Source organism: Equus caballus, chromosome 13 (assembly GCF_041296265.1).
Source record: "Equus caballus isolate H_3958 breed thoroughbred chromosome 13, TB-T2T, whole genome shotgun sequence".
NCBI classification, from domain to species: domain Eukaryota; kingdom Metazoa; phylum Chordata; class Mammalia; order Perissodactyla; family Equidae; genus Equus; species Equus caballus.
This window is the reverse complement of record NC_091696.1, coordinates 28,353,039-28,380,153: the sequence shown is the minus strand read 5'-3', so window position 1 is coordinate 28,380,153 and position 27,115 is coordinate 28,353,039. Positions and strand designations below refer to the sequence as shown.

Below are 27,115 nucleotides of genomic sequence, written 5' to 3'. Positions count from 1 at the left end.
GCGGAGGAACTGGCACGGAGACGGTGGAGACTCTGTCATTCTTAACTGAACTCAGTTACCCCTATTTTGAGTTTTCGTTTTCAGATTCCCGCTTGAGTCAATAAAGAAGGACTGGAAACCCAGGTTTTGCAGCTTAAGGAGAGTCAGCCCTGTCGCCGTGCTGCTCTCTTAACACCTCAGTGGCCTCAGCCATCCTCCGCCACATCTTCAGGCGTCTTCCTGCCACCTCCATTGAGGCGACCTGTGCCCCGACCTCCCCTTTTCCCTAGCCTTCGACGCCCAAGGAGCCACAGGACCCGCTGTCCTGGAGACATACGAACGACTAAGCCGCGAGCCCGCCCTCTTCTCAAGTCACTAGGTTTCGACCCCGACGCGGGAGCCACCCTCACAGCCACAGAGAAGGCCCGCTTAGATGCTGTGGCCGCGCACGCCCGCCCTGCGCGGCGGACGAGGGGTAGCGGGTGGAGAGGGCGCGCCGCTGGCCAGAGGGCCAATCAGAGCACGGCAGGCCAGCAGGCCCGGCTCCCAGTGGCCACTCAGGCGCAGGCTGAATGCGCCGCCTGCTCTAGGTCTGGGCGAGCTTCCTGCCAATCAGGGGCGGAGCAAGTGGGGGCTCGGCCAATAGTGGGAGGCGGCCGGGTCGGGTCGGTGGCCCTGCGGTCCGCGCGGTGGTCCTCAAGCCAGCCGGCTGAGGGAGCGGCCGCCCTACGGTCCGTGGGCGCTCGCTCCCGGCTGCTCCGGCCCCGCTTGTCGGCCGCGCCGCGTCATGCCAGGCGCTGCTAGGCGCTAGTGCCCAGGCCTCCGCCCGCCTGCCCGTAGCCGCGCCCACTGCCTAGAGCCAGAGGGATGGTGGTAGTCACGGGGCGGGAGCCAGACAGCCGTCGCCCAGACGGTGCCATGTCCAGCTCCGACGCCGAAGACGACTTTCTGGAGCCTGCCACCCCAACGGCCACGCAGGCGGGGCACGCGCTGCCCCTGTTGCCCCAGGAGGTACCTAGAAGGAGGGAGGGGGGCCGTGGGAAGGGGCGCAGAGGGAGAAGCAGGGGCGGGTCAGAGCTGACCTTGGGATGTGAGCAGCGCTGGGGATGGCGATGCGGGATCAGGCTGAGGGCAGCCCCAGAGGAGCTGTAGCCCCCTGCCCACCCACCCACTCCCACCCCTCCGTAAAACCCACCAGGTGTGTCTCTCCTGCCCCGGGGGCACCTGGCCCCTCACCCTCCTCTTCCCAGTACTCACTGCCTTCAAGGTTAATATACTCTGGTCCTTATGTCCCACCCTTACCAACCAGAGGAGGGAGGGTAGGCCGTGGGAAGGGGACCTTGGAGCCCCAAGAGATGATAGTGTCTTCTAGAAAATCAAAGAGGAGGCCTTGGTGGTTGCCCAAACCCAATCTCCAACTGCTCAGAGAGTGAAGTAAGGGGCTGTGTGCAGATAAGAAGAAGGGCAACTAATGGATGTGTCCACACTCACCTGACAACTCCATGGCTTTCCCTCACTAGCTGCTGTCCTGTGATGCCCCGGTGGCTTCTACTGGTCTTACTTAATGTGTATGACACTATCATATTAACGCCTGAAATGATCATCAAGAGAAGGGAAAAGAGGAGGGAAGGTGGAGCACTGCTGGGTACCAAAGCCAGAAACTAGGAGGAAGGGACTAAGGTAGTGCTGAATATGCATGTGGAGTATGGAGTCCTAGGAGAGTGGACAGAGCCCCAGAAGGGCAGGGCTGGGCTGGGGGAGGCTCTTGGGAAGCAGATAGTGTCCTCTTAGAAGCCCATGCCCCCAATATTGTGGGGCACTTGAGAAAGTGAGCAAAACCCTAGAAGTACTCTTTGCAGTTGGAAAAATAGAGCTATCAGAGACACAGTGGTGCAATTTTTTGTGCACTGTCATTGGGGAAACAATGTGGCTTGAGAGAAAGAGCACAGGACCCAGAGACTATAGGCCAAGGCTATAGCGCCAGCTGCTCCACCGGTTACATTGCTTCATGTGAGCTCTAAAACTACTTTTGATTGCTTTTTCCTCCCTGCTTTAGTCTTTTCATCACTAATATGGAGCAAATGCTTAGATTAGTATGAGATATCCTTGGAAAAGGTTTAAAGAGCTCCAGAAATGTAAAGTATTATTATCCCAAAATAATATTTGAGTCCTTGGTATGCACATAGAATAGTTTTAGAAGAGCTATACCATATGCAGAAGGCATTCCTATCCTTTGGGTGCAGAAGAATAACAACACCTGGCTGTTTCATTCATTGATTCAGTGCATATTTGGGTCTTTACTGTGAGCCAGGCACTGTACAAGGCCCTGGGTAACTTTGACTTATTGTATTTGTATCCTGCTTTATTTCACAAAGGATTTGAAAGTTGGGAAAAAGGACTGTCTAGATAAATATACATAGACTTTCAGTGGAGCCAGAGAGATGTCATAATATTGAAAAGTATGCACTGGGATAAAATTTTAATCTGGAAGAAGTTTATGGAAAAACTAGAACTGGTTTCATTTCTTTCAAAACTACAAGCAGCAAAAGATATCCCCCCAAAATGGTCCTGAGCATTTTAGGGAGAACCTCAAGCTTCTCAGGGCAGATCTATACCATCATTCTTTGTTCTGCACCCTGCCCTTGCCTCCAGAATGTTAGCCGGACTGGGTACTAATCTTCTCACTCTACAGATTAAGAAGGAGAGAAGTGGTAAGGTAGAGAAAACGAGGAGTGGATGCCTGGAATTATTCAACAAACATCTATGAGCCAAGCTGTGCGTGACTTCCTGATTGATGAACAAGATGCTGTCCCTGCCCTTGGGGTCCTGTAGGGTAGGCTGACAGAAGAAAATAATTGCCCATGTATTCTGCTAGTCACTATAATAGAGTGTGACACATGGTGATGGCCCAATGGAGGGAGTGTTTAGTTACCTCTGTCTTGGGGACAGGTGAGAGACAATAGAGCAGAAATGCTCGCAGAGTAGGGAAACTTGAATGGAAGCTTTTAGAGTGAGTGGATGCTGCTCATCAAGGATGTGCCTTGGTGTGCATTAGAAAAAGGACACACAGCCCTGCTAGCAGATCACTCTCATCCAGGTGCCCCGTGCAGTGAACAACGTACACCACCATATGGGGAAGTCAAATTTGTTAGATGGACAGAGGGAGAGTGGTAAGAGCATTTTGGACAGAGAAGACAGCATGAGCAAGACACAAATATGGTAAATTAAGGAAGTGGAAGGAGGACAATGAAGGCTTTGAACTCTAGAGCAGAGAGAGTGGGATTGGGGTGGAGAGACCTGATTTAAGAGCTATCAGAGGGAGGATGGAAGGACTTGGCGATTGACGAGTGTGGGGAAAGGGAAGAGAGAAAAGAGTGTTCAGAAAGACTCCTGGGTTTTGGCCTTGGGTGACTGAGTGAATGGAGAAGCATAATCAGACCCAAGAAGACTATAGACAGAGCAGCCCCAGCTCTGGTTCCCCAGTGCCTGGCTGAAAGTGCCCCATGGTTCCTTTCCAGTTTCCTGAGGTTGTCCCACTTAACATTGGAGGGGCTCACTTCACCACACGCCTGTCTACCCTGCGGCGCTACGAAGACACCATGCTGGCCGCCATGTTCAGTGGGCGGCATTACATCCCCACTGACGCTGAGGGCCGCTACTTCATTGATCGGGATGGCACGCACTTTGGGTATGTTTCTCTCTAGTCCTGGCAAGTGAGTGGCCTGGGCTTGGGTATGGGGCTTCAGTATCTTTGTAGATACCTAGAAGAGGAGATATCATACTGAGGGAATTTAATAAATGTGCTTATGGAATTGGATCAAAATTCTTTCCCAGAGGAGATAAGGACAGCTGGAGAAATCCCAAGTAACACACACTGGCTGGAGTGATAAAACTGCTTCCATCCTACACAATTTAAGATTGGGAAGTTGTCATCTGTGTGGAAGGAATGGATCACACCTAGTGGCTGGGAGTTCCAAAAGAACTTCTTGGAGAATACCCTCAGATCTAGATTTGGGGCTCAGCATTGCTGAGGGAGGAAGCATAGTTATAGAGGTGGTTCCCAGACTTCTTTCAAAAGTTAAAACAAACAGACAAAAAAGGTGAGGGAAGGTCCAACACAGGGTTGCCATCCTTTAATTTTGCCCAAAGAAAGCCTTAAAAAAAGCCCCTTTTAATTATTATTGCCATTTTAATACTAAAACATGGAAAGGCACAATCTCTAGAAAAAGATAGCACTTCCCAAGAAAAGACTTTTGACAGCCTTACCCATAAATAATTTAAAGACTTTATACTTCAGTTTCCTTGTTTTTGAAATGAGAAATAATTATAGCTGCCTCGCAGGCATGTTATGCTGATTAAATAAAGAGCCTTGATGTTACTCCTGGCCAAGTCCTTTCAGTGTATGTGGCTGAAGCTCTTTGCCCCTTCAGTCTGACTTTGGAGATGACTAGAGAACTAATGTGGTCCTTGACCTTGAACAAAAATGACCAGGGAGGCAGAAACTCTCAACCACCATATCTCTGTGCTGGCCTTCAAGTAGGATTGCCCACATTGGGAGAATGGTCATTTTTATCCTCAGAAAGGAGCCTATTATCAAATAATTTGCTTTGAAGCATCTGGGTTTCCCCAGTGGGCTGTCAGCTGCCTCCAATGCTGAGAAAACAAAGTGTCACATCGCTCTGCAGAGCTATAAAAAGATTTTTGTTTGCAGGCTGTTTGGGGGAGGAAAGTGCTGGCCTCAGCTGGCAGCTCCCACAGGGCTCTTAGCTGGGCCTTGTCCCTGAGGTTATGGTTTTCAGAGCTCACCAAGATTTGCTTAAGATCCTAGAGGACTAATTTTGGGAAGGGCTGTCGGGAGGGGAAACAGGGTTTGGCTCGAGCCTGATGCGCCCATGCCCAGGTGGCCATGGCTAGAGAGTGGTAGAGCCAGACAAGGATGTGGCAGAAAGCAGGATATTGTGGCGTTTATCCTCAGGCTGCTGGACTCCAGTGGCCTATGATTCATCAGCAGCAGATGAAGCTGTTGAAAAACTCAAAAGAAAATAGGGATTTAGCACATTTGGTGGGGTATATTTCTCTGCTGGTGTAGCTCATATACGCCCAGCACCTACCATGGAAGCTTCTTGGGCCTCCACCTGAGGTGGTTTCTCATTGTGATCAGTGCACAGTGCTTTGGACTAAAGTATGAACCAGTGGGTGTGGGCTTGGAGTCAGCAGGGTCTGCATCTGAGCCTCTGGCTAGCTGTGGCTCCTTGAGCAAAGGTGTCCCTTAACATCTCCGAGTCTCACTTTTTCCTCATTTATGAAACGGACGTAAGATAGCACTTACTCCTGATGTCATTGAAAGTATATGTACCATATAAATGGTATGACACATAAATAGTGGCTGACACAGATTAGTACTTAGTATTATATTATGGTCAAAGACTAACTGCTGAGGTAACGGCTTGATTTTGGCGTTTACTCACATATCCTTACCGAAAAGCCCTTCCCAGGCGTGCCAGTGATGGATCTGATTACTCTTAGCACTAAAGAATCTGAGGAGAGGATTAAGAGAACTGAATTTTTATTTTAAGACAATGCAGTATGTGAATTTATTCACTCCTGGAACCAGTTTGTTGGGATGTTAGGGTTAGGCATTTGATCTTCTCCATATAGCTACAGAATAATACCAATGGCAAGGGTTTGTAGAAGATGTGGGACTCTCCTATGTTGCTGGTGGGAGTGTAAAATGCTACAAACACTTCATTAAACATGCATGTACTCTATGACTGAACAATTCTACTCCTAATATTTACCCAAGACAAATTGGTGCATGTGTCCACAAAAAGTCTCTTATAGGAATGTTCATCACAGCTTCACTCATAAGAACCAAAAACTGGAAACAACACAAATGTCTATCAACAAGAGAATGGGTAAATGAATTAGAATATACCCATACAGTGGTATACTACTTAGCAATAAAAGCAAAAACTACTGTCACACACAACATAGGGGATAAATTTCAAAACCATGTTGAGGAGAAGAAGCCAGGCACAAAAGTGAACATATTGTATGATTCTACTTAGGTGAATTTCAGGAAGAGGCAAACTAATCTTTGTTCCTACTTGGCTTCTACTTCTGTAGAAGTTTAGAGTGGTCGCCTCTGTGAGGACTGACTGGGAAAAGGCACAAGGAAACTTTAAGCAAATGGAAATGTTCTGTATCTTGATCTAGGTGGTGGTTATATGGGTATATTCATACATAAAAAAGTAATTGAACTATACAATTAAGGTTTGTACATTTAGGGGCCAGCCCCGTGGCAAAGTGGTTGAGTTTGTGCACTCCGCTTCGGCAACCCAGGGTTTTGCTGGTTCAGATCCTGGGTGTGGACGTGGCACTGCTCATCAGGCCATGTTGAGGCAGCGTTCCCACATAGCACGGCCAGGAGGACCTACAACTAGAATATACAGCTATGTACTGGGGGGCTTTGGGGAGAAGAAGAAGGAGAAGGAGAAAAAAAAAGATTTGTACATTTATCAAATATTAGTTATACCTCAATTAAAATACATGAAGAGGCTAGATATCACATCTTTCCATTATTGTTGTATATAACCTAATCATAACAATACCTAATATTTTACCTAATAATAATTGTAATTATGATAATGATACTGATAATAACAACTACTAACATGTAGGGCTTACTCTGTGCCAGGTATTTTCTAAGCACTTTTTATATATTAACTCATTTAATCCTCTCTTAACATTCTGGGGTGGTTTTCTTATTTTCTTCCATTTTGCAGGTGAGAAAATCAAGGCACAGAAAAGTTAAGTTCACTTACCAAAGTTCCACTGCTGGTTGTCCAGATTCTGTGCTCTAACCACTAAGTAGCACTACCCAGGTCCGTTAGCTCTTTCTCACCAACCTCTTTCCTTCCTGCTCAGAGATGTGCTGAATTTCTTGCGCTCGGGGGACCTGCCACCTCGGGAACGTGTACGGGCTGTGTACAAAGAGGCCCAGTACTATGCCATTGGGCCCCTCCTGGAGCAGCTGGAGAACATGCAGCCACTGAAGGGGGAGAAAGTGCGCCAGGCGTTTCTGGGACTCATGCCTTATTACAAAGGTGAGGGGTCAACTGCCCAGGGCAGACAGGGTGTGGGGAAGGAGGGTTGCAAGGCTTCTGTCAGGGCCTATGTCTCCACCAGAACAGGTTCATCTATATTACTTAAGATGAGAGAGAATCCTGCTTCTCTTCCTGTTCTCCTCTCCCAGTCACACTGGCAAGATTCAGGTTAAATAGAGCCCAGCTTGCCTGTGACAGCCTTCAAATCACCTTTCAAAAGGACAGTCCTCATCCCACCCCATTGGTTTCCTTTTGCTGTGGAGAACAGTGATCCCTGTTTAAGTTTGTGCCCTTCATAGTCCCACAGAGTCCCTTCCTCAGGAATCTGTCTCTTCCCTCTTGGATCCTGCTGTCACTGGGGCTCTCTTTTTGTGCCCTCCCACTGCCTTGCCCCACCCCACCCTCACCTGTCAACCCCTGTCCCAGTGATGGGTGCTGTGTTCACCCCATAGACCATTTGGAGCGGATTGTGGAGATTGCTCGGCTGCGTGCGGTACAGCGGAAGGCCCGCTTTGCCAAGCTCAAAGTCTGTGTCTTCAAGGAGGAGATGCCCATCACCCCCTATGAGTGTCCGCTTCTCAACTCCCTGCGCTTTGAGCGGAGCGAGAGCGATGGGCAGCTCTTTGAGCATCACTGCGAAGTGGATGTGTCTTTCGGGCCCTGGGAGGCTGTGGCTGATGTTTATGACCTGCTGCACTGCCTGGTCACGGACCTCTCAGCCCAGGGCCTCACTGTGGACCACCAGTGCATTGGGGTGTGTGACAAGCACCTCATCAACCACTACTACTGCAAGCGCCCCATCTATGAGTTCAAGATCACATGGTGGTGAGTAGTCCTGGTAGGAAACAGGGTCCCATCAGGAAGGGTGTCCATTCCCCTTGGTGGCTCTGGGAGTAAGATCCCCGGAAGGGCTTGTGGCTGCCCCAGAGCCTGCTGAGGTGAGGACTGAGTCCTGAGGCACAGCTCCAAGCAGACAGAGGTGCAGCTCCAGTCTCCCCCGCTGCCCCTCAGGGTTAGGCTCAGGTCTGGTGGCCCACAGGGACTTGGTACCTGCACTTACCTGGCCTTTCCTCGAGGCACGGCAATCTTTGTCTTAGACTGATGGGGTCCGGCTCGCTAGGGCTTGACCAGGAAGTCCAGAGAGGTTTTGTCACTTTTTTGACCTTGTGAGAGAGTTTCTGCCCTTTTTAGAGCCACATTACCAACTAATGTAGGTATGATCACTTCCTCAGCCCTGTTAAGTATCCCTTCCCTGTGCTCAGTGTATAGGTCTGAATATAGAAAATGATGGGGATTTACCCAAGTAGCTACTCTGTAGGGGTACTTCCTCTGGCTGAAGAAGGAACATCATCTCTCCCTTTTCCCCCAAGAATAGTCCCACACTTTGATCTAGAATGTGGAAAGACACTTTTCCCCCCAGGATAGTCCCACACTTTGATCTAGGATGTGGAAAGACTCTTTTCCCCCCAAACATATTCTTCACCACCTTTTGGAGATATAATCATAGTTGCCAAAGCCATGCACCAGGTTGGCCTTAGAAAAGCACAATGTTTACAGCCCTGACTCAGGGCCTTGGCTTCTCCTACCTTCCACCAACCTTCCTTGCTTGAAGGGTTGTCTTCTCACAGAGCTGGAATGCAAATTTCACAGGCTCCTTTTGAAGATTCCCTAAGTCAAGGAGGCAAGATACCTAGGTCTTCTGTTATCTTCAAGATGTAACATCCTTTCTAGAGGCTCAGAATACCTCCTTGACTGCCATTTCATGTATTAGGATCCAATTTGTGGTGAACCTGCTTGGATGGGAACCCCCTCTTTAAAGCCTGTTGCTTTATCCTGCTGTCTTTCTCCTTCAGGAGAGTGTCTATTCTGGAGAAGTAAAGAATACTTTACTTGGGTCAGGTGAGAGGCACAGCTATCCCAGGAGCTATAGGAAGATAGTAGCAAACCTCTGTTATGTTTTATTCCCTACATTTCAGAGAGAAAAAGATCCGCAAGGTTCTCCTCCCACTGCATTTCCTTCTTGCTCCGTCTGCACCCTGGGGCAGCTAGTCAGGGTATGGACATGTGTCTTCTAAAGAAAGAACTATGTGGCACCAGTAATTGGAATGTAACATCTCTGTGCTGCATTAAGGGCTTCTCCCCATAATCCTGATTGTACTTGACCGTTCCTGGGGGTTCTTGTAGGGAGATTTTTTTTATATGTAAAAACTGGTGACGACAGCCTCACTGGTCTCAGACTTACAAGACCAGATTGGTGAGGTAGGGCAAGGGGGAGCTGAAGATGTCTGTGTCCTGAGGAGAAGACCAAGCCCTGGGACCTTGGCTGAATTCCTTCACAGGGCAGTGATCTCCTGGCCCTGGTGTGGGGACAGAGATTCCAGGGCATGATTTTGCTCTCTTATATTGTATTCTTATATGGGTGGAGCAAAGGTGCAGACTGAGATCAAAGAGGAGAATACAGTCCGTTGTTCAGGTTCCGCAATATGCATTCTCTCTGTTCTCATCCACAATTGGATTGCTAACTTTTCTGGAGCTGGTGTCCCTGCTTGGCACTTAGCCCAAGAGCCTGGAGCTCTTGCCTTGTTCTAATAGAAAAGTCTTTCGTTTAAGTTGCTCTGATTGGTGTTACCGCCTAATACAAGTTCATCTTTTGACAGACATTGAGGTAAACTATTCAGGAGGTTGTCAGTGTGGGTAGAGAGCAGATAATTAAGCCCAGTGCTTTCAGTAACCTGGCCTTGGCCCCTTCTCTTTCCCACCCTCAGCACAGAGCTTCACAGTGCTTGGTTATATAGACTCCATACATGTAAGACATGGAGCAGCTGGTTCACTCAAATGTAGGTTTTCTCAAAAACGGGTCTGAAGACTTGCTTGCGACTACAGGGATGTTGGATGTCCCTGTGCCTTTTGCTGGAGACACCACTGTTTTTCTCTTCCCCACTGTTGTCCTCGTGGTGGTGTGCTCTGTGCCATTGTGGGGAGACAAGACTCTGGGCCAGTAGACCAGGCAGAGCAGGGGCAACTGGCAGCCAGCTCAGTGCTCTTTCTAGGTGGAATAAAAGAATTTAGTGGCCCAGTTTGGCCATTCTCTGATGAGAAGCTAAGGCCAGGCTGAAAGTGCTTTTGGTTGTGGTGGTTTATGGTAGTGGCCTCCAAATAAAGGTCATCTCTGAGGAAATGACTTCTCCCAGTTGGATCCCTTTCCACTCTAAATGTCCAGGCCCAGAGCATGAGAAGGGTTGGGGCAGGAAGGACGACTCCAAGGGATCAATGCTTCTCCATGCTCGAGAGGAAGTCTATTTTCATAGAATTCTTGTGCATTATGTCGATGGGTCAAACCAAAGTGCCTGCCTTTGGAGCTTCCCTTATGTTTGATTTTGGGCACCTTTTCTCCCAGATGCCATGCTCACTGGTTGGGAAGGTGAAAATTTAGGAGATGAGACTGTGTGGTGCAATGATAGCCATAACAAAATTCAAGGAAAATGAAAAACTTAATGGCAACAAAAAAGACTGAAACAAAACCACAATGAGACACATTATGCCATCCCAAGTGGAGGAATTCTTTGGATAACACTAATAGAAGAAATAGAGGAATCATCACCATCCTCCTTCTGCCTCTGGTTAATTTACCAGGCTGTCCAGTGCTTATCATGTGGAAAGCAATCAACTGTGCTGTGAAAGTTTCTATTCTTTCTTCCTGGAGCTTAAGATATCCTGGGAGCTGTCTGAGCCTTGCACCTCGGGCTGGTCAGGTGATATAATCTTCCTATTCTGGGTTGCTTGTTAGAGGATTAGGAAATTGACATTTGCAAGCCACAAAGTAGGGTGGGCCTCAGCGTGTGATCTTGGTCTAAGCTAGATCCTGAAGAGGTTAAGACAAACAACAACAAAACAAAAACTACTCATACTGAGCATTTTGATCCCAGTTAGAATTTCAAATATCATCCTTCTGCATACCTTCTGTCCATATTTGATTCTGATATAAGTGATTAAGCTTTCTTCCCGTACCTTTTTGCTGGGCCTCTTTCCTGAAGGTAGTGCCTGCCTCGTGATCCTTAAAAGAGGGCAGCTTCATTCATCAAAAACAAGAGTGTGGGGAACTGTTGTGGGAGAGTCACTTTGGATTTCTGAAAGAAACATATATGTACACATATGTTAATTGGGGGAAGGGTGGGTTGGCAGGGATCAGAGGAGGTGGGAACAAAGACTGGGTGTAGGAATAAGCAGTTGCCTCTGGAGTATGGGAGGTCACCTGGGTCCACTGTCTTCCTTCTGTATGGCGTTTGGTTTGTATACACAATGTAACACTTCCTGTGTTCATTCATTACATGTCCGTGAGCGCTTTGGTGCATGGAGCCTCAGTACCCTCACATGGCATTAAAGTCAAGAATTAGAACCTGGGTGCTGTGCCTTTCTTAATAGAGACTTACTCTCATCCCTCCTCTGCCTCCTGCTTTGCCAACAAATTTGTCTTGATTTCTGCTTAAAATTGGTATGTTCTGGCATGCCACACTAAATAAAACAGGTTCTTCCCTGAGACCAGAAGCTAAACTTCTACCCTGACTTGAAGAGGGATGGGCCCACAAAGGCCCTGCTGCTATTACTGTAGCCTTGTCTCTGTTCCAGGTAGGAGTGTGCCCACCCACCCTGGGCAAACAGCTCTATTCTCTCCTGTTGAGAGGTCTCCAAGGGAAGAAGATGCCACAATTGCATAGTCACTTGTATGGCTCATAACCATGTCGGGTATTCTGAAAGAAAGCCCTCCTGTCATATCACCACTTCTTTCCAAAGGAGAGAGAAGCGGCCCTAAGCTTATGTGAGCCTCAATGGTTAAGACCATTCCTTGAGGAAAATGGACATAAGTTGCCCTTCCTCTGAAAGGAGAGTTTGACATCTTCCTGGCTAATGAGCGTCCTCATTAAGATGCTCCTTGGAGTCGCTTCATGGATTAACCCAGAAAGGTGAGTTCTGAGATGCTGGGTAGCTATGCCACCCTCCAACTACTTCCCTTAAATCTCTGATTATTCTGACTTTTAAACAAAAGCACTGCATAATCTGTGTCAAATGTATCCCTTGACCTAATTACTGCTCACATAATCACATAGTAATAATACACTAATAACACCTTACAAGTTGGAAACTGAAGTGTATAAGGGTGTAATTTCCCCAAGGGCAGATAGCTAGTAAGTGGCAGAGCCAGGATTCAAACCCAGAGCCCTTTTCTCAAATCCTCAGGGTGTTCAACAGCAGGACCCTCCCTTCCTCTTGGCAGCTCGGCATCCCACCTGTGAGGCTCAGGGCTTCATCCTGCTTAACCTGTGAAGATTTGAAAAGCAAATATTTCTAGAAGGAATATTAGAAAGACTTCCTTAGATGTGTAGGTTAAGTAGCACCTAAGCATTAAGAAGATAGATGATGTTCCCAATTTACTGTCTTTCTTTTTTTTTTTTTTTTTTTTTTTTAAAGATTTTATTATTCTCCCCAAAGCCCCCCGGTACATAGTTGTACATTCTTCGTTGTGGGTTCTTCTAGTTGTGGCATGTGGGACGCTGCCTCAGCGTGGTCTGATGAGCAGTGCCATGTCCGCGCCCAGGATTCGAACCAACGAAACACTGGGCCGCCTGCAGCGGAGCGCGAGAACTTAACCACTCGGCCACGGGGCCAGCCCCTACTGTCTTTCTTGATGAAGGACACATGTCCACTAGGTGGAGAAGGGCCCTGCTCATGGGGCAACGAGTGGAGGATGACTTAGCAGGTGAGTCATGGTTCCCTGGCTGGACCCTGGGTGTGGCAGGGTAATCCAGGACAGCCTGAGTTAATCAGACTCCTGCAGCGTATAGGTCTAATCATACAGAGGTGCTGTGCAGCCTGACCCCATGGGGAGGTATGCCCATACCACGAGTGACTGGCTCGTGTCAAGAGAATAATTGAATGGGAGGCTCTTAAGTTTAGCTCAGGGGATGTTGTATGCCTGGCTCATCGCCCTTGGATTCTGGGTCCCTACTCTGCCTGTGTGTTCCTTTGTCATCATTTTGAAGATGGCCTCTTAGCTGGTTTTGCCTACTTTTCATTTTGATTTAACTTAGAGTGTGTTCCTTTAGCTTTTAGTTACTTACTTTTAACTTTCTGTCCTTTGATTCCTTACCATTTTGTTTTTCCTATAATATATTTTAGCTGTCTCTATTTTTTACATATGATTTTAAACTTTATTTATAACATAACTTTTAAATAAAGCACATGTATGAATAGGATGTCAACGAAGGTGGTTCTTGTTCTGAACAAGGGTAATTATGTGCTTTTTTTTTTTCCTCCTCCATTCATTTCTACAGTGATCTTATTAGATGTGAACGTCAGGTACATCATTTTTCCCTTAGATAAATATCTTCTAAAATATAAGTAACAAGAAAAAACTGACAGTGTTTTATGAAAGTCATAGATCTTGGTTATCTACTAGATCCAATAGCCAAACTTTACCTCTCCCTCCAAAATGCACCCCTCCACCACAAACACACACATACACAAAATAACAGTAAATAAAGCCTTAGGAACAGGGCAGTTCCATTCCTGGACTATTAAGGGCTTCTTCCCTCACACACTTGTTTTTCCTGAGGAACGACATGATCTAGAGACGCTGGGATCCCACCTCCTCCAACCACCCAATACCAAGTGGAAACAGGACTATCATGCACCAGGAAAAACTCCACCACAACTCTGGGAAAGATTTTGAATTGTACTATCCAGAAGCACTCCATAACAGGGGTCTGTAATCAGATTATGATGTATCTTTTCCAGCCTTTTATAATTTCATTAGCAAGCTGATTCACCCTTTAATAAACTATGACTTTTAGAGGATTCTCCTGATTATTACAGACCCCGATTTCTTTCCTATATCATGCGATCTTGGTAGATGGTCCCAGCTCAAATAGATCTTTGGAATAGTTTCCATACTTCTCTTAGTTATTAAAAAAAATCAAGAAATAGAACCCCAAAGCACCACAAAACTTGGAGCTTGACCTCCATTAAAAGAAACTTACAAATTCAGAGTCGAGTTGAAGAAATTTTCTTTATACTTTTGTTATTTTTGTAAAGAGAGTAGGATGGTATCAGGAATAGACTTAAGTCCCTAGAATGTGTATCAGGCTCTATAAATGCCTTTATTAGTGTCTTTCTCAACATTACATCCTGATCACCAGCTATATCTCAGCTTACTCTGCCCCAGGGACCTATCTGTGTGCACATGTTGTGGTGCTTACTGTCCCTACTCTCACCATGTCATCTCCACTTCCTCCCTCTGCTCATGACTGTCCTGTTTTTGGCATTTTAAAGCTCGTTGGCCACTTCTGACCATGCCTCATCCTACTTCTTACCAGATGATGCTTTGCCCAGGACTGCCCCCTTTTTATTCTCAGGCAGGGAGGTGTTGTTTGCACTGAGGTCCCTAGCTGTCCAGTTCAGCTTTCTCATCTGGCCTGCTAGGATTTGGAGAGCATTTTCAGCCTCCCTCTCTAAGCTGTGTATCCACCTCCATGGTGGCAGCAGAGGACGACCACAGGACCCCATTGAGCAGACAAGTTAAATTCATCTCCCGCTACCCAGGAAGGGAGAATTGAAACACTTTTTCTGGAAACCAAGTTCACCAAAAGCTTCCTAACAAAAATATGAACTTCCCTGGTGAGCTGACCACATCAGTATTGGCTGAAATAAGGGTGGCATTATTCACTTGGCACTCCCGGAAGTCAAAGCAGAATGTATCTGCTTTCAGGCATATTCAGGGAATATTCCACCCAATTACCTGAATTTATTCTTCAAAGTGCAGGTCTATTTGGAAACTCGCATTGGTCTGGAGAGGCAGAATGTCGAGGAATCTCCTCTGTAGTCACTTGCAGGAATATTCCACCACTTTCATAGGCTGGGCCTTTAGCCCAGAGGATTCCAGTAGGGTGGCATTTATTACTTGATTTTTAACCCGTCAGTGCTGTTCCCTGCTGGGATGGCAATCCTGACCCCTTTATGGCAGCAGCACCCCTAAGACAACCTGGATTTGTAGATTGAGATCCAGAGGTAGAATTCCCAGATAGTCTAACCAAGGTATCTGCATTATAGCGGACAAGAAAGTGATGTTTCTTAGGTGGAAGGCTTTCTATATACTCATCTGTGCCCCAGGATTTCTGGGGTTTATAGGCAGTAGGGTCATGTGGTCATGACCCTCAACTTCCTCACTTGACCATTCTGTCTTTTTAGAAAGTGAGTTCACCTGATCCCTCGCTAGGGACCCAGAATTCCAATAGCTGAAAACCTTGTACATCTTTTTCTTATCCTGGCCTTACACCACCAAGACATACTTCAGTGCCTTAGTAGGGGTCACAAGAAGGCAAGAGCATGGGCAGCCTCTGTCCCTTGTTTCTACATCTCCATGATTGGCTGAGGCCAGCAACCCTTGTAGATGTGAGAGTTGCAATATAATTAACAGATTCAAGGTCTAGAGGCACCATTTGAAAGAACTGCTTTAGAGATATCTGTCCACAGCAGCTTGGAGCAGTTAAGGTAAACCTGGGAGCTTGGTCCACACAGTGAGGGTGGGCCATGTTTTTCAAACATTTTGGCTTCAAAGATGCTCCATTATCTATGCAAGACCCCAAGAGGCCAGCAGAATTCCAGCTCTGGTTATAGCTGACTGAGAGAAGCCACTGCAAGCTGCAGTTAGGTACCCATGTGCAGCAGAGGCCAGCCAAAACCCAGAGCTTCTCAAAGTGGACACAAAAGGGACTGTATCCTCTTACAATGGTTGGCTAGTGTGCCAGGAGGAAACTGAACTCAGATGCTCCTGCTCCACCCTATTGCCATCCATGTAACTTTACATCTTACCCATTCAAAATGGAAAATAACATATAGAGACTTCTTGGGACCTTACATCTGACATATCAATGTATATTATCTCCTTGGGTGATCTTGCCTGAATTTCGTTTAGAGTAATTTGTATTAGGAGGAAAAAAAAAACAAAGTAATTTGAACAAGTTATATATTTAATATAAATAACTATTAATTATAGGGTTGGAGTAATGAAGGATTGGTTAATAAAAAGCAGCAATAATTACAAAGAATATAGGAATAGCAGATATAAGAAGCAGCCACTACCCTTAGGGCTGAGATAAAGGGTACAGGGAAGGGTATCCACCCTCCCCTCCGAAGCTGATATCCAGACCTTTTTGGAGAGGGCATGGTCATGGTTCACTGAATGGCAGAGAAGTTACTGGGGTGCTGTGCTGTTGGAATTTGCTGGAAATCCACCCTCTAGTGTGTTGGGACAATCTGTTCATGGGAAAGTGTCTTGCCAGAGGCATTGTACTACAAAACCACCCAAGGGGAGTGCTGGGAAAAGCTGCTGGTCTTTTTGTGCTGCTGATTACCATGCACTGCAGGAGCTGGGTGCTGGAGAAGTTATATGTGTTGTGAGCAAGGACACCAGAACCAGAAAGGAAAATATCTTTTCTCTGACAATGTCTCACCAACATCATCTACTAACAAAGCTTATTATCATGTTAATTGGCAAAGAGAAAAAATATTCAAAGGTCCCAACCCAATTTTTGCAGAGGCAATAAAGGATGAATAGGGAGCTAAGAGGAAATCAATAACTGGCACATCATCTATATGTTAATGACTCCCAAATTTATACTCCTGCCCAGGCCTCTTTCCTCAACCTTGAATTATATACCCAATAACCTGCTAAATATTGATACTTCAGTATCTATTAGCCATGTCAAACTTAATACATCTAAATAGAATTCTTTATTTTTCCCTCCCTACCCCAAACATCTTCCTCATTCCATCTTCTCTATCTTAGGAAATGGCACCACCATCCACCTCGTCAACAAAAACCAGTTAGCAAAAAAATCTTTGACTCCCCTCCTTACCTCACCTTCTACTTGCAATCCATCACCAAGTACTTGAATCTGTCTTCAAGATGTATTTTGAAAACATTCACAAATTAGCTTGTCTGAATCACCATCATCTTTCACCCTGCATTACTACAAAGACCTCTTGGCTTAATTTGGCCCTTGATTACCCCCTCTAACCTATTCTCCAGAATAGTCTTCTGAAAGGGTTGATTAGATCCTGCTATATGCCTACTTAAAACATTTTGCTTTTAGAATGAGATTGAAAAGACTTAGTATGTTTGATCTGGCTCCTGCCCACCTCTCCAGCCTCATTTCACAACCCTACTCCTTGTTTCCCACTTTCCACCCTGGCCTTTTTTCAGTTCCTACCTCAGGTTTTTGAGATTGCCATTCCCTCTGCCTGAAATGCCCTTCCCCCAGCCTTCTCATTCATGGCTGGCTCATTTTCATATTTTATGTTCCAGCTCAAATGTCACATGCTCAGTGAGACCTCTAATCACGCCATCTATAGCATACTCCCATTACTGTCTATCGCATCACCCTATTTATTTCCTTTATTGCGTTTTTCTTTACCAATATTAATTATCTTGTTTGTTATGTCTCTTTTTCCTTTCAAATAAGCTCCCTGAGGGCAGTGATTTTGCCTCTAATATTCACAGATATCCCAATGCGTAGAACAGTGCCTGGAAAAGAGGTGCTCAGTTAAGATCCGCCAAACGACCTGTCTAGTACTTGGGCAGGAGACCTCTTAGGGTGTCTTAGTATTACCCTGCCTTGTGATTAAAGTCAATGGAAAACTACAACAACCCAATCCAGGCAGGACAACTAATGGCCCAGACCCTTCCTTCATGAATGAAAGTTTGGGTCATTTCCTCCCCCCCAGCCCAGGTAAAGAGATTGAGTATGGAGATTAAATATGATTTAAGGAGATGCATATGGGTGCCAAGTTGACAAGGGGTGGATTTGTGGTGGTTAATTTTATGTGTCATCTTGATTGGGCCACAGTGCCCAGATATTTGGTCAAACGTTGTTCTGGATGTTTCTGTTAAGGGTGTTTTGGGATGAGATTTACATTCAAATCAGTGGACTTTGAGTAAAACAGATTTCCCTCCACAATGTGGGTGGACCCCATCCAGTCAGTTGAAGGCCTGAATAGAACGAAAGGTTGACCTCCTCCAAGTACAAGGAATTCTGACAGCAGGCTGCATTCAGACTTCATCTGCAACATCACCTCTTCCTGATTCATCAGCAGACTGCCTTTGGACTTGAACTGCAACTCTTTCCTGAGCCTCCAGCCTGCTGGCCTCCCTCATCAGATTTTGGACTCACCAAGCCTGGATAATCACATGACTAATTCCTTAAAATAACTGTCTTCCTAAATATGCTATATCATCTGTCTATCCCAGGATGTCTATATCTGTCTATATCTACAGTCATGTGCTGCATAATGACATTTCAATCAATGACAGACAGCATATATGATGATGGTCCCATGAGATTAGTACCATATAGTCTAGGTGTGTAGTAGGCTATACCATCTAGGTTTGTGTAAGTGTACTCTATGATATTCACACAATGACAAAATCACCTAATGACACATTTCTCAAAACATGTACCCACTGTTAAGTGACGGATGACTGTATCTATCTTCTAGAAAGAGATTTATACACATCCTAGAATATGTATCTATAATGAAGTCCAAAGGTAGCACACCACATGTTCTTCCACCTTATTATCCTCATTTAATACTATCTTTTGGATATCTGTCCATTTCAGTACATGTAGAGCTACCCCTCCCCCCCATTTTTTTTTAAAGATTGGCCCTGAGTTAACATTTTTTGCCAATCTTCCTCTTTTTTTCCTTCTCCCCAAAGCTCTCCAGTATATACCCCCAGTTGAGTAATCTAGTTGTAGGTCCTTCTAGTTCTGCAATGTGGGATGCTGCCTCAGCATGGCTTCATGAGTGGTGCTAGGTCCCCACCCAGAATCCGAACTGGTGAAACCCTGGGCCGCTGAAGCGGAGCATGCAAACTTAACTGCTTGGCCATGGGGCCAGCCCCCGTGCCCCCTTTTAAATTTGACAGTAGTATTCCATTAGAAGTATGTTCCACAAAAGAAACTTTTAAAAATAATTTCTGCTGCCTTTTGAGAAACACATGCCTCTGACTATAAACAGATTAATAAGCCTTTCCCACACTTAGGCAAACACAGCTCTCTCATTCTTGATACAATAAAGACTACTTGGAAACTTAAGAAAAAATGTAATATGAAGATCTTTGGTTTAGCTGGTTGATTCTATAATGTTTATAGATTTGGGTCATGGTTGCCCACAATATGGTTTGAGCAAGAGAGAATGTACTCCTTTCCTTATCTAAACAATCTGTTTTCCCCAATTTTTGATCCTACAGATAGTGGCTTAAATTGTGTGGTTCCTAAACTGCTTCTCACTTGGGAACCTTGTAATATGGTAAGCCCTTCTGCTGTAGCTATTTGGTCATCTCCCTGAGTCTATCCCTGAGACTTTCCCCTGGGTTGCCTTAGTCTTAGGCAGTCTTTTATCCACTGGGGCAGAGATTGCCTTTGCCAACTAGGATTACACTGCCCTTAGCAAAACCAGAGAAGAGAGAAAGAGGGTGTCTCTTTCTTGAAAGCAAGAGAAGTCCTAGGAAGGACTTATGGGCAATCCTGATGCATTCATTGTGGCCAGGGGAATGACAGAGCTCACATGCCTACTCTTGGAGCCAAGGGATAGGGTCATCAATGGCTGAACTATGTGCACTAATTATGTAGGGCAGTGTGGTTCCCCAAAGAGAAGCTAGTTAGACCAAAAAACACACATCCTCTGCGAGTTTTACAAAACTGTGTACTCTTTCTCTGTTCTAATAGGGACCTCTGTTTTCACTGTTGGACATTAGTCATGGCCACATTATATGAGTTTAGCATAGATACCCAGCTGTTGATGGTTTCTTAAAGTCTTACAATTTGCAAAAATAAGAAAAAAATTATTTCCCCTGTGGGATGAAGTAAAAAGGAAGGAGAGGGCCAGCTTTAACTCCTTTTATCTTTATTTATTAAATGGTTTAATACTAGTTTTTGATGAACTGAAACATGCCCTATCATATAGCAAGTAGAAAAACTAATTCTCCTCTCTGGTAATGATGTGATTTTACTATCACAAACCAGCTAAGTCTCATCAAGAAAGATTTGTTTCCTTAATAATATTGCTGCTAGAAATAATGGCCCAATATTATATAAAGTTAAAATTCCTGTCTTAGACACACATAAAATTTGAAATGATGGGATAATTTGAGCATCAAAATAAATAATTATAGTAATGGTTTATAACCTACTGAATAAAGTAAGAACCTATGAATTCATGTTGACACCAATAAATAAATAATTACATAAAAGAGGTAGAAAGGAAAGTTCTCAATTAGAGTAAAATGTCAGCTAATAAATATAGGAGGAATGATGGCATTAGAAAATCTCTTATTTAGCAACCATCAGAATTGTAACTAATTTAGGCAAAAATCATCAATGGATTCTGAAACTGATGGATGAAATTTTGAAGAAAAACAGGATATTTACATAGTCTCAAAGTATTTCCCTACAAATGAGTAATTAATTACAAAAGTAAACATAGAAACTTCACAGTGAAGACACCTGAAAGACTCCACCTTAATTATATAACCAACGCCAACATCAGCCAAAATAGGACAAACTAATATCATGTGCATCACCTATCTTAATGCCCTGAGGACACAACATTATTTATGTTTTTTTTCTGCCAAAAATGAATAACCTGAATCTAATCGTTAGAAAACATCAGACAAACCCAAATTGATGGACGTCCTTTAGAATAATTATCTTATACTTTTCAAAAATGTCAAGATCATAAAATAAAAATTAAAATGGAAGAACTATTCCTGCTTAAAGAACAATAATAGACATGACAAGTGATCCTGGGTTAAGTTTGGGACCAGGAAAAATAATAGCCTATAAAGGATATTCTATGCACAATTGATGAAAATTGAATAAAGGCCTGTAGATTAAATAATAGGATTTTATCAATGTTAATTTTCCTCATTTTGATAATTTTGCTTTGGTAGTTTTTTTTTTTTTTTTGAGGAAGATTAGCCCTGAGCTAACATCTGCTGCCAATCCTCCTCTTTTTGCTGAGGAAGACTGGCCCTGAGCTAACATCCATGCCCATCTTCCTCTACTTTATATGTGAGACACCTACCACAGCATGGCTTGCTAAGCAGTGCCATGTCCACACCTGGGATCTGAACTGGCAAACCCCAGGCTGCCAAAGCAGAATGTGCGAACTTAACTGCTGCACCACTGGGCTGGCCCCTGCTTTGGTTTTTCAAAGAGAATATCTTTATTCTTAGGAAATACACACTGAAATATGTAGGCTTCAAGAGTATGATGTCTGCAACTTAGTCTCAAATTCTTCAGGAAAAAAATGTGTGTGTGCAAGTATGTGTGTAGAGGGAGAGAGACTGAGCAAATGATAAAGAAAATGGGGCAAATCTACAAATTCAAGAAGCTTAAAGAACTCCAAATAAGATAAATGCAAAGAGACTGTCACCAAGACACATTGCAGAAAGAAAACTCAACAAAAATGTGGAAATTAAAAAACAAGCTCTTAAGCAACCAATGGTCAAAGAAGAATTCACAAGAGAAATTAGAAAACTTTGAGACAAATGAAAATGAGAACACAACATACAAAACCTATAGCATGCATGAAAGCAGTGCTCAGAGGGAAATTTATAGCTGTAAACATTAGAAAAGAAAAAAGATCTCAAGTCAATAACCTAACTATACACCTTAAAGTAACTGGAAAAAGAAAAGCAAACTGAACCAAAGTTAGCGGAAGGCAGGAAATAAAGATCAAGTGGAGATAAATGAAATAGAGAATAGGAAAATGAGAATATAGAAATCAACCAAACCAAAACTTGGTTTTTAAAAAGAACAGCAAAATTGACAAATCTTTAGATAGATTGACTAAGAAAAAAAAGACTCAATTGCTAAAATCAGAACTAAAAGGACATTACTACTGACTTTACATAAATGAAAAGGATTATAAGAGAATATGAACATATGTACACCAACAAATTGAATAACCAAATGAAATAGACTAATTCTTGGAAACATTCAAACAAGTCTAAATCACAAAAGAAACAGAAAATTTGAATAGACCTATAATTTGTGAGGAGATTGAATCACTAACAAAAAATCTCCCAACGAAGCAAGCCCTGGACTTTATGGCTTCACTCTGGTGAATTCTACCAAACATTTAAAGAACTAATACCAGTCCTGATCAATGTTATGCACTATCTAAGAGAATAAAGGGGGAAAAAACACTACCTGATATTCTCAATTGATACAGAAAAAGCTTGTGACACAATTCAACACCCTTTCATGATAAAAACACTCAACAAACTAGGAATAGGGGGAAACTACCTCAGTATAAGAAAGCCATGTATGAAGAACCCACAGCTAACATAGTCAATGGTGAAAGACTAAAAGCTTTCTCACTAAGATCAGGAACAAGATAAGGATGCCCTTTTTTGCCAGTTCTATTCGACACAATATTGGAAGTTCTAGCCAGAGCAACCACGCAAAAAAGAAATAAAAGACATCTACGGTGGAAAGGAAGAAGTAAAATTATCTCTGTTCAAAGATGATATGATCACATATGTAGAAAACCCTAAGGATTCTGCAAAAACCTGTTAGAACTAATAAAGGAATTGAGCAACACAGTAGTACAAAATCAATGCACAGAAATCAATTGCATTTCTATATACTAACAATGAATAATCCAAAAAGGAAATTAAGAAAACAATTCCATTTACTATAGCATCAAAAAGAATTAAATACTTAGGAATTAATCAAGAAGGTGAAAGACTTGTACACTAAAAACTACAAAACATTGCTGAATGAAATTAAAGAAGATGTAAATAAATGGAAAGACATCTTATGTAAACTGGTGGTTTGTTGTTGAGTTTAGGAGTTTTCTACATATTCTGGATAACGATCCCTTATCAGACAGGTGATTTGCTAATATTTTCTCCTATTCCGTGAGTTACGTTTGTACTCTGTTGATTATGGCCTTTAAGACACAAAAGCTTTTAATTTTAATAAGTCCAATCTGTCTATTTTTTTTCTTTTATCACGTGTGCCTTTGGTGTCATATCTAAGAAATTATTGCCAAATCCGGTGTCATGAAGCTTTCCCCTTGTGTTTCCTTCTAATTTTTATCTCTTACATTCAGGTCTTTGATCCATTTTGAGTTAATTTTTGTGTATGGTGTTAGGTAAGGGTCCAACTTCATTCTTTTGCATGTAAATTTTCTGTTATGTATATTTTACAACAAAAAAATAAAGTTTAAAAAAAATTTAATACCCTTTCATGATAAAAACACCCAGGAAACTAAGAATAGCAAGGAACTTCCTCAACATGATAAAGGCCATAAATGAAAAACCCAAAGGTAACATCATACTCAATGGTCAAAGACTGAGTTTTTCCACTAAGATCGGGAACAAGACAAAGATGCCTACTGTTGCCACTTCTATTAATATATTTTCATTTCTCTTGGGTAGATCCATCTTACCTACCTTTCTGCAGAATCTGACTCTTCCATTCAATCCCTTGGCTTTCTCTCTTTCCTCTTAGCTTCCACATTACTCCTCTTTTTTAGTTTTCCTCTTCTGTTTTTTTTTTCACTCTTTTTTGCTGGCTTTTTTTCTTTTGACCCACTCCAGGATTCATTTTTAGTCCTCTTTTATCTTCACTTTTTCCAATGGGACTAATTCTTATAAATTTATATGCAAAGATAACACATAAACTGAAATAAAGAATAATATAATGAATATCTATATACCTATCATCCAACTCAAGAACTAAAACATTACCTGCTCAGTTAAATATACCTTCAGTGCCCTTTTCCAGTAGCCTCCACTCCCCTTTCTCCCAGAGGAAGAAGGCATGTGGGATAGTTTGTTCCATTAATGGCCCCAATGAGTCAGACATTCTGGTGTCCTCAATTTTGCTAGTCCCCTCCCACAATGACTTTGGGGTTAGCCCCTCACTTGCTTTGCCCAATTACCTTTTGATCTCTACTACCTCCCCCTAATTCACTCTAGTACAGCTATACATGTTGGAGGTGTCAAGAGGACATTTGCACTTGCTGTTCCCTGTGCCTAGAACACTCTAGCCCAAATATTTGCCTAGTAGCCTAGCTAGCTTCCTCACCCTTTGTTCAAGTCACCTTCTCAGCTAGGGCTTTCCTGTCCACTCTAAAACTGCAAACCTCTTGGTTGCACTTTCTGTCTCTCTTCCCTGCATTATTTTTCTGCGTAGCAATTGTTACCATCTCATGTACTAGTATAAATAATTTTTTGTTTGTTTATTGGCTCCTCCACCTCTACCCTACAATGGAGGCTTCTCAGCATAGGTACTTTTATTTTATACTGTGGTATCCTCAGCCTAGCGCATAATAGGAACTGTAGGGGAGGGCAAAAATTTTCCCTCTACCTGTCTGAGTTCTTGGCTCAGATCCCTGTAATAAAAGACAGATTAACAAGAGAAAAACAAATAGAAATTTACTAACATGTATATTTCATTTACACATAGGAGATACCCAGGGAAAAGGCTTAGAATGCCAACTTAAATACCATATTCAGGTAAAGACAAAGGAAGAAAGGTGTGTACTGGGGGGGGTGGGGGGGACCAGTTATGGAAGGTGACCAGGGAAAGAAAAGTAAACCAAGCTTAAGCGTTGTCATGCCAAATTAAGTCTGTGTCTTTTCCATTGATAAGTCTCTTGTGATTTAGAGTCATCCTCTTCTTCCTAGTGGAGAGGGAGAAAATGGAGATTTCCTTTATAAACGTAAATTTCCCTTACAAAAGGGTAACTTCTAGTTTGTTTTCAGAGTTTCTCTTGTGTCTACTTTCTCCAAATAATTCTCATGCCAAAGAGGCATATTTTGGGGTGGCATATTCTGCTACCCTTCAGCACTTAGGAAGAAGTGGAGGAACGAATCAATCTCCATTTTGCAAACAGTGAAGAAAGACTGAGAAATAAGGCAACCTGTCCAATACCACAGAGATAGCATCTAGCAAAACTGGGATTCCTATCCAAGCCTACCTCCCACAGTATGGTATTTTCTTTTCTTTTTTTTCCTTTCCCTGTTGTGGCTGCATTTTATGCCATAGATGGTGTCCAGGATAAAGAAGCAGCTGCTGTTTCCAACATTTCTGAAATGGGAATCACGAGAACTGGATTCCATTTATTTCTAGACCATTAATACTGGTGACACGGTAACATTTAACTTCTGGGTCTTAGTTATGCTCAGCTGTAAAAACAGCTTCAGAATCAAGCAATCTCTTTAAGGTCCTTTAACTCGAACACTTTTAAAATCCCAAGATCCATGAAGGGATGGAACTCATTCGTTTTTCAGGCGGCCTCATTCCCTACGGGCTGACAACTATCTACTGGCCCAGTGACTACACTCCCGCAGCCTTGGCGGTCAGCGCCTCCCATTCCACCCTACTACAGCGGCCGAGGGTCAGGCGACACCGAAGGGGCAGTGTCACCCTCCGGCTACCGCGAGTCGGAACCCGGAAGCAGGGACTGACGAAAAGATAAGGAACCACCGGCATCTCCGCCAGCGCCCGAGTCAGTGCCCCAAGCCTGGCCTGGGGGCCGCCTCCTTTCCCTCGCCCTCCCACATCGTCGGTGCTGTCGTTCAGGCCAGCCTCGGCCTCGCTCCACCCAGCGCAGATTCTCAGCGGAGCCCGCAACAGAATTCTCCCACAGAAGGCCACGGGCCCCGGAAGTGACGCTGTGCGTGCGTGACGTGAGCTTGCCGCGCCGGGGGCGGGGCGTGGAGAGGGAGGGCGGGCTGGAGGGCGGGTTGTGGACTACCGGAGCCGGGACCTACTCGAGCGACGCGCGGAGAGCGGCGGTCCCGACGCCGGTGGAGCAGTGGATAAGGTAAGGAGCAGACTGATGGGGGCCGAGGGCGGCGCAGTTCTCGGCTCCGGGCAGCGGGGAGGCAGCGCCGTGCTGGCAGGGGTTGCTGGGTCATCCGTCCGTGCCGTCCAGGCGGCCGGGGCCGTTTCGCTTCAGTGCCTCCTGCCTCCCCCCGTCCCAACCCCGGGCCCCCAGCGCGGCCCTGGCCGGCACCAGGCTGTCGCCTGCTCCCTTAATCCCCTCAGTGCTCAGTCTCTGGGTTTCGGCCGCTCGTCACCAAGTTCTCCACGGCCCGGCCCAACTCCGACGAACCGATGCTTATCATTTCCTGGCCGCCTCCTGCCACCCGTCCACCCCTCGCGGGATAGCTTCTGTCTGGCTGGCTCCCTCACTGTCCCGTCCGCGGAGTCCGAGGGGACACCTGTGGTGGCGGCCGATTGGGTCGTGCTCTCGGCCCCTCGGGGATCGGTCTGGATTGGAGGCTCAGACCTAGATCGCAGTCCCGCCTTGGCAGGGGCGCCGGCACTTCACGAACCGGCGTTGGTCTTGGGCAGGGTGCTGTCTTTCATGGCGCGGAGACTTGAAGACTCGTCCTAACTTTCGCCCCGTGGCTTAGGGCGAAGTTGTGGGCCTGGGATTAGGAACAGAAGTCCCTGCTTCCTACCCGTCTTGGAGGAGAGCGGAGGTGATGCCCATCACGGAAGTTTAGTAGATAGGGAGGGAAGGACTCAGCTGCTTTAGAGAGTAGGTCATAGACTGGTGGTGTCTCAGCGCTGGTGACCAAACCCTGTGGTTGGGAAGTGTGTCAGTCGGCGTTGGTGGGCTCGTGTTGCCCTTGAGATAAGATGTGCAAATTTGCCAGGACGAGTTTACAGCATCACCTGGTGAGCAGTGTTTTGGATCTGAAGAGTCCTTTTTTTTTGGTAAATTTAACACTGCTAAAAAAAAAAGTATTAGTTAAAATAGTTGTAGCAAAAAAGCTTGCTGGAAGTGCAAGAAGATTTGATTATATTATTAGTCTATTTCATGATAAATAACAATAACTTTTAGAGAGTTACTGGTTCTTAATTTTGGAGATTAAGAAGTGTTCAGGATTTAAATTTTTACTGACCTTCGAAGCAATCGTGTTTCTTCTCTAGAAGTTAGCCAGT

General features: G+C 44.6%; 2 protein-coding genes and 1 long non-coding RNA gene across 15 annotated transcripts in view; 2 read left to right on the top strand and 1 right to left on the bottom strand.

Annotated features, from left to right (window-relative positions):
- The first annotated feature begins 594 nt into the window (after positions 1-594).
- Positions 595-19,252, top strand: KCTD7 (potassium channel tetramerization domain containing 7). Of its 8 annotated transcripts, none has more exons than XM_070231791.1 (7): positions 595-990; positions 3,498-3,667; positions 6,907-7,085; positions 7,538-7,910; positions 11,712-12,046; positions 12,552-12,840; positions 18,118-19,252. In XM_070231791.1, the coding sequence occupies exons 1-5, from the start codon at positions 847-849 to the stop codon at positions 11,713-11,715; spliced, it is 870 nt and encodes a 289-aa protein (XP_070087892.1). In that variant the 5' UTR covers positions 595-846; the 3' UTR covers positions 11,716-12,046; positions 12,552-12,840; positions 18,118-19,252. The 8 variants fall into 8 exon arrangements, with proteins under 8 accessions (XP_070087892.1, XP_070087893.1, XP_070087891.1 ...); XM_070231795.1 differs by lacking the exon at positions 18,118-19,252 and adding an exon at positions 2,672-2,812 and having other exon boundaries at positions 671-990; positions 12,552-13,334; XM_070231792.1 differs by lacking the exon at positions 12,552-12,840 and having other exon boundaries at positions 18,118-19,241.
- LOC106781530 (uncharacterized) lies at positions 11,055-25,861 on the bottom strand. The gene is made up of 3 exons (XR_001378162.3): positions 25,137-25,861; positions 23,605-23,834; positions 11,055-11,212 (listed from the first exon to the last, which is right to left on the bottom strand). It is a non-coding gene; the product is annotated as an uncharacterized lncRNA (long non-coding RNA).
- RABGEF1 (RAB guanine nucleotide exchange factor 1) overlaps positions 25,768-27,115 on the top strand; it is a 75,575-nt gene continuing 74,227 nt past the window's right edge. Inside the window, exon 1 of one of the 6 annotated variants that reach the window (XM_005598713.4) lies at positions 25,768-25,985. The gene's annotated coding sequence lies outside the window, so the exon portion shown is untranslated. The remainder of the gene's footprint in view (positions 25,986-27,115) is intronic. The other 5 variants (XM_001914702.6, XM_070231783.1, XM_070231786.1 and 2 more) reach the window with 5 other exon arrangements.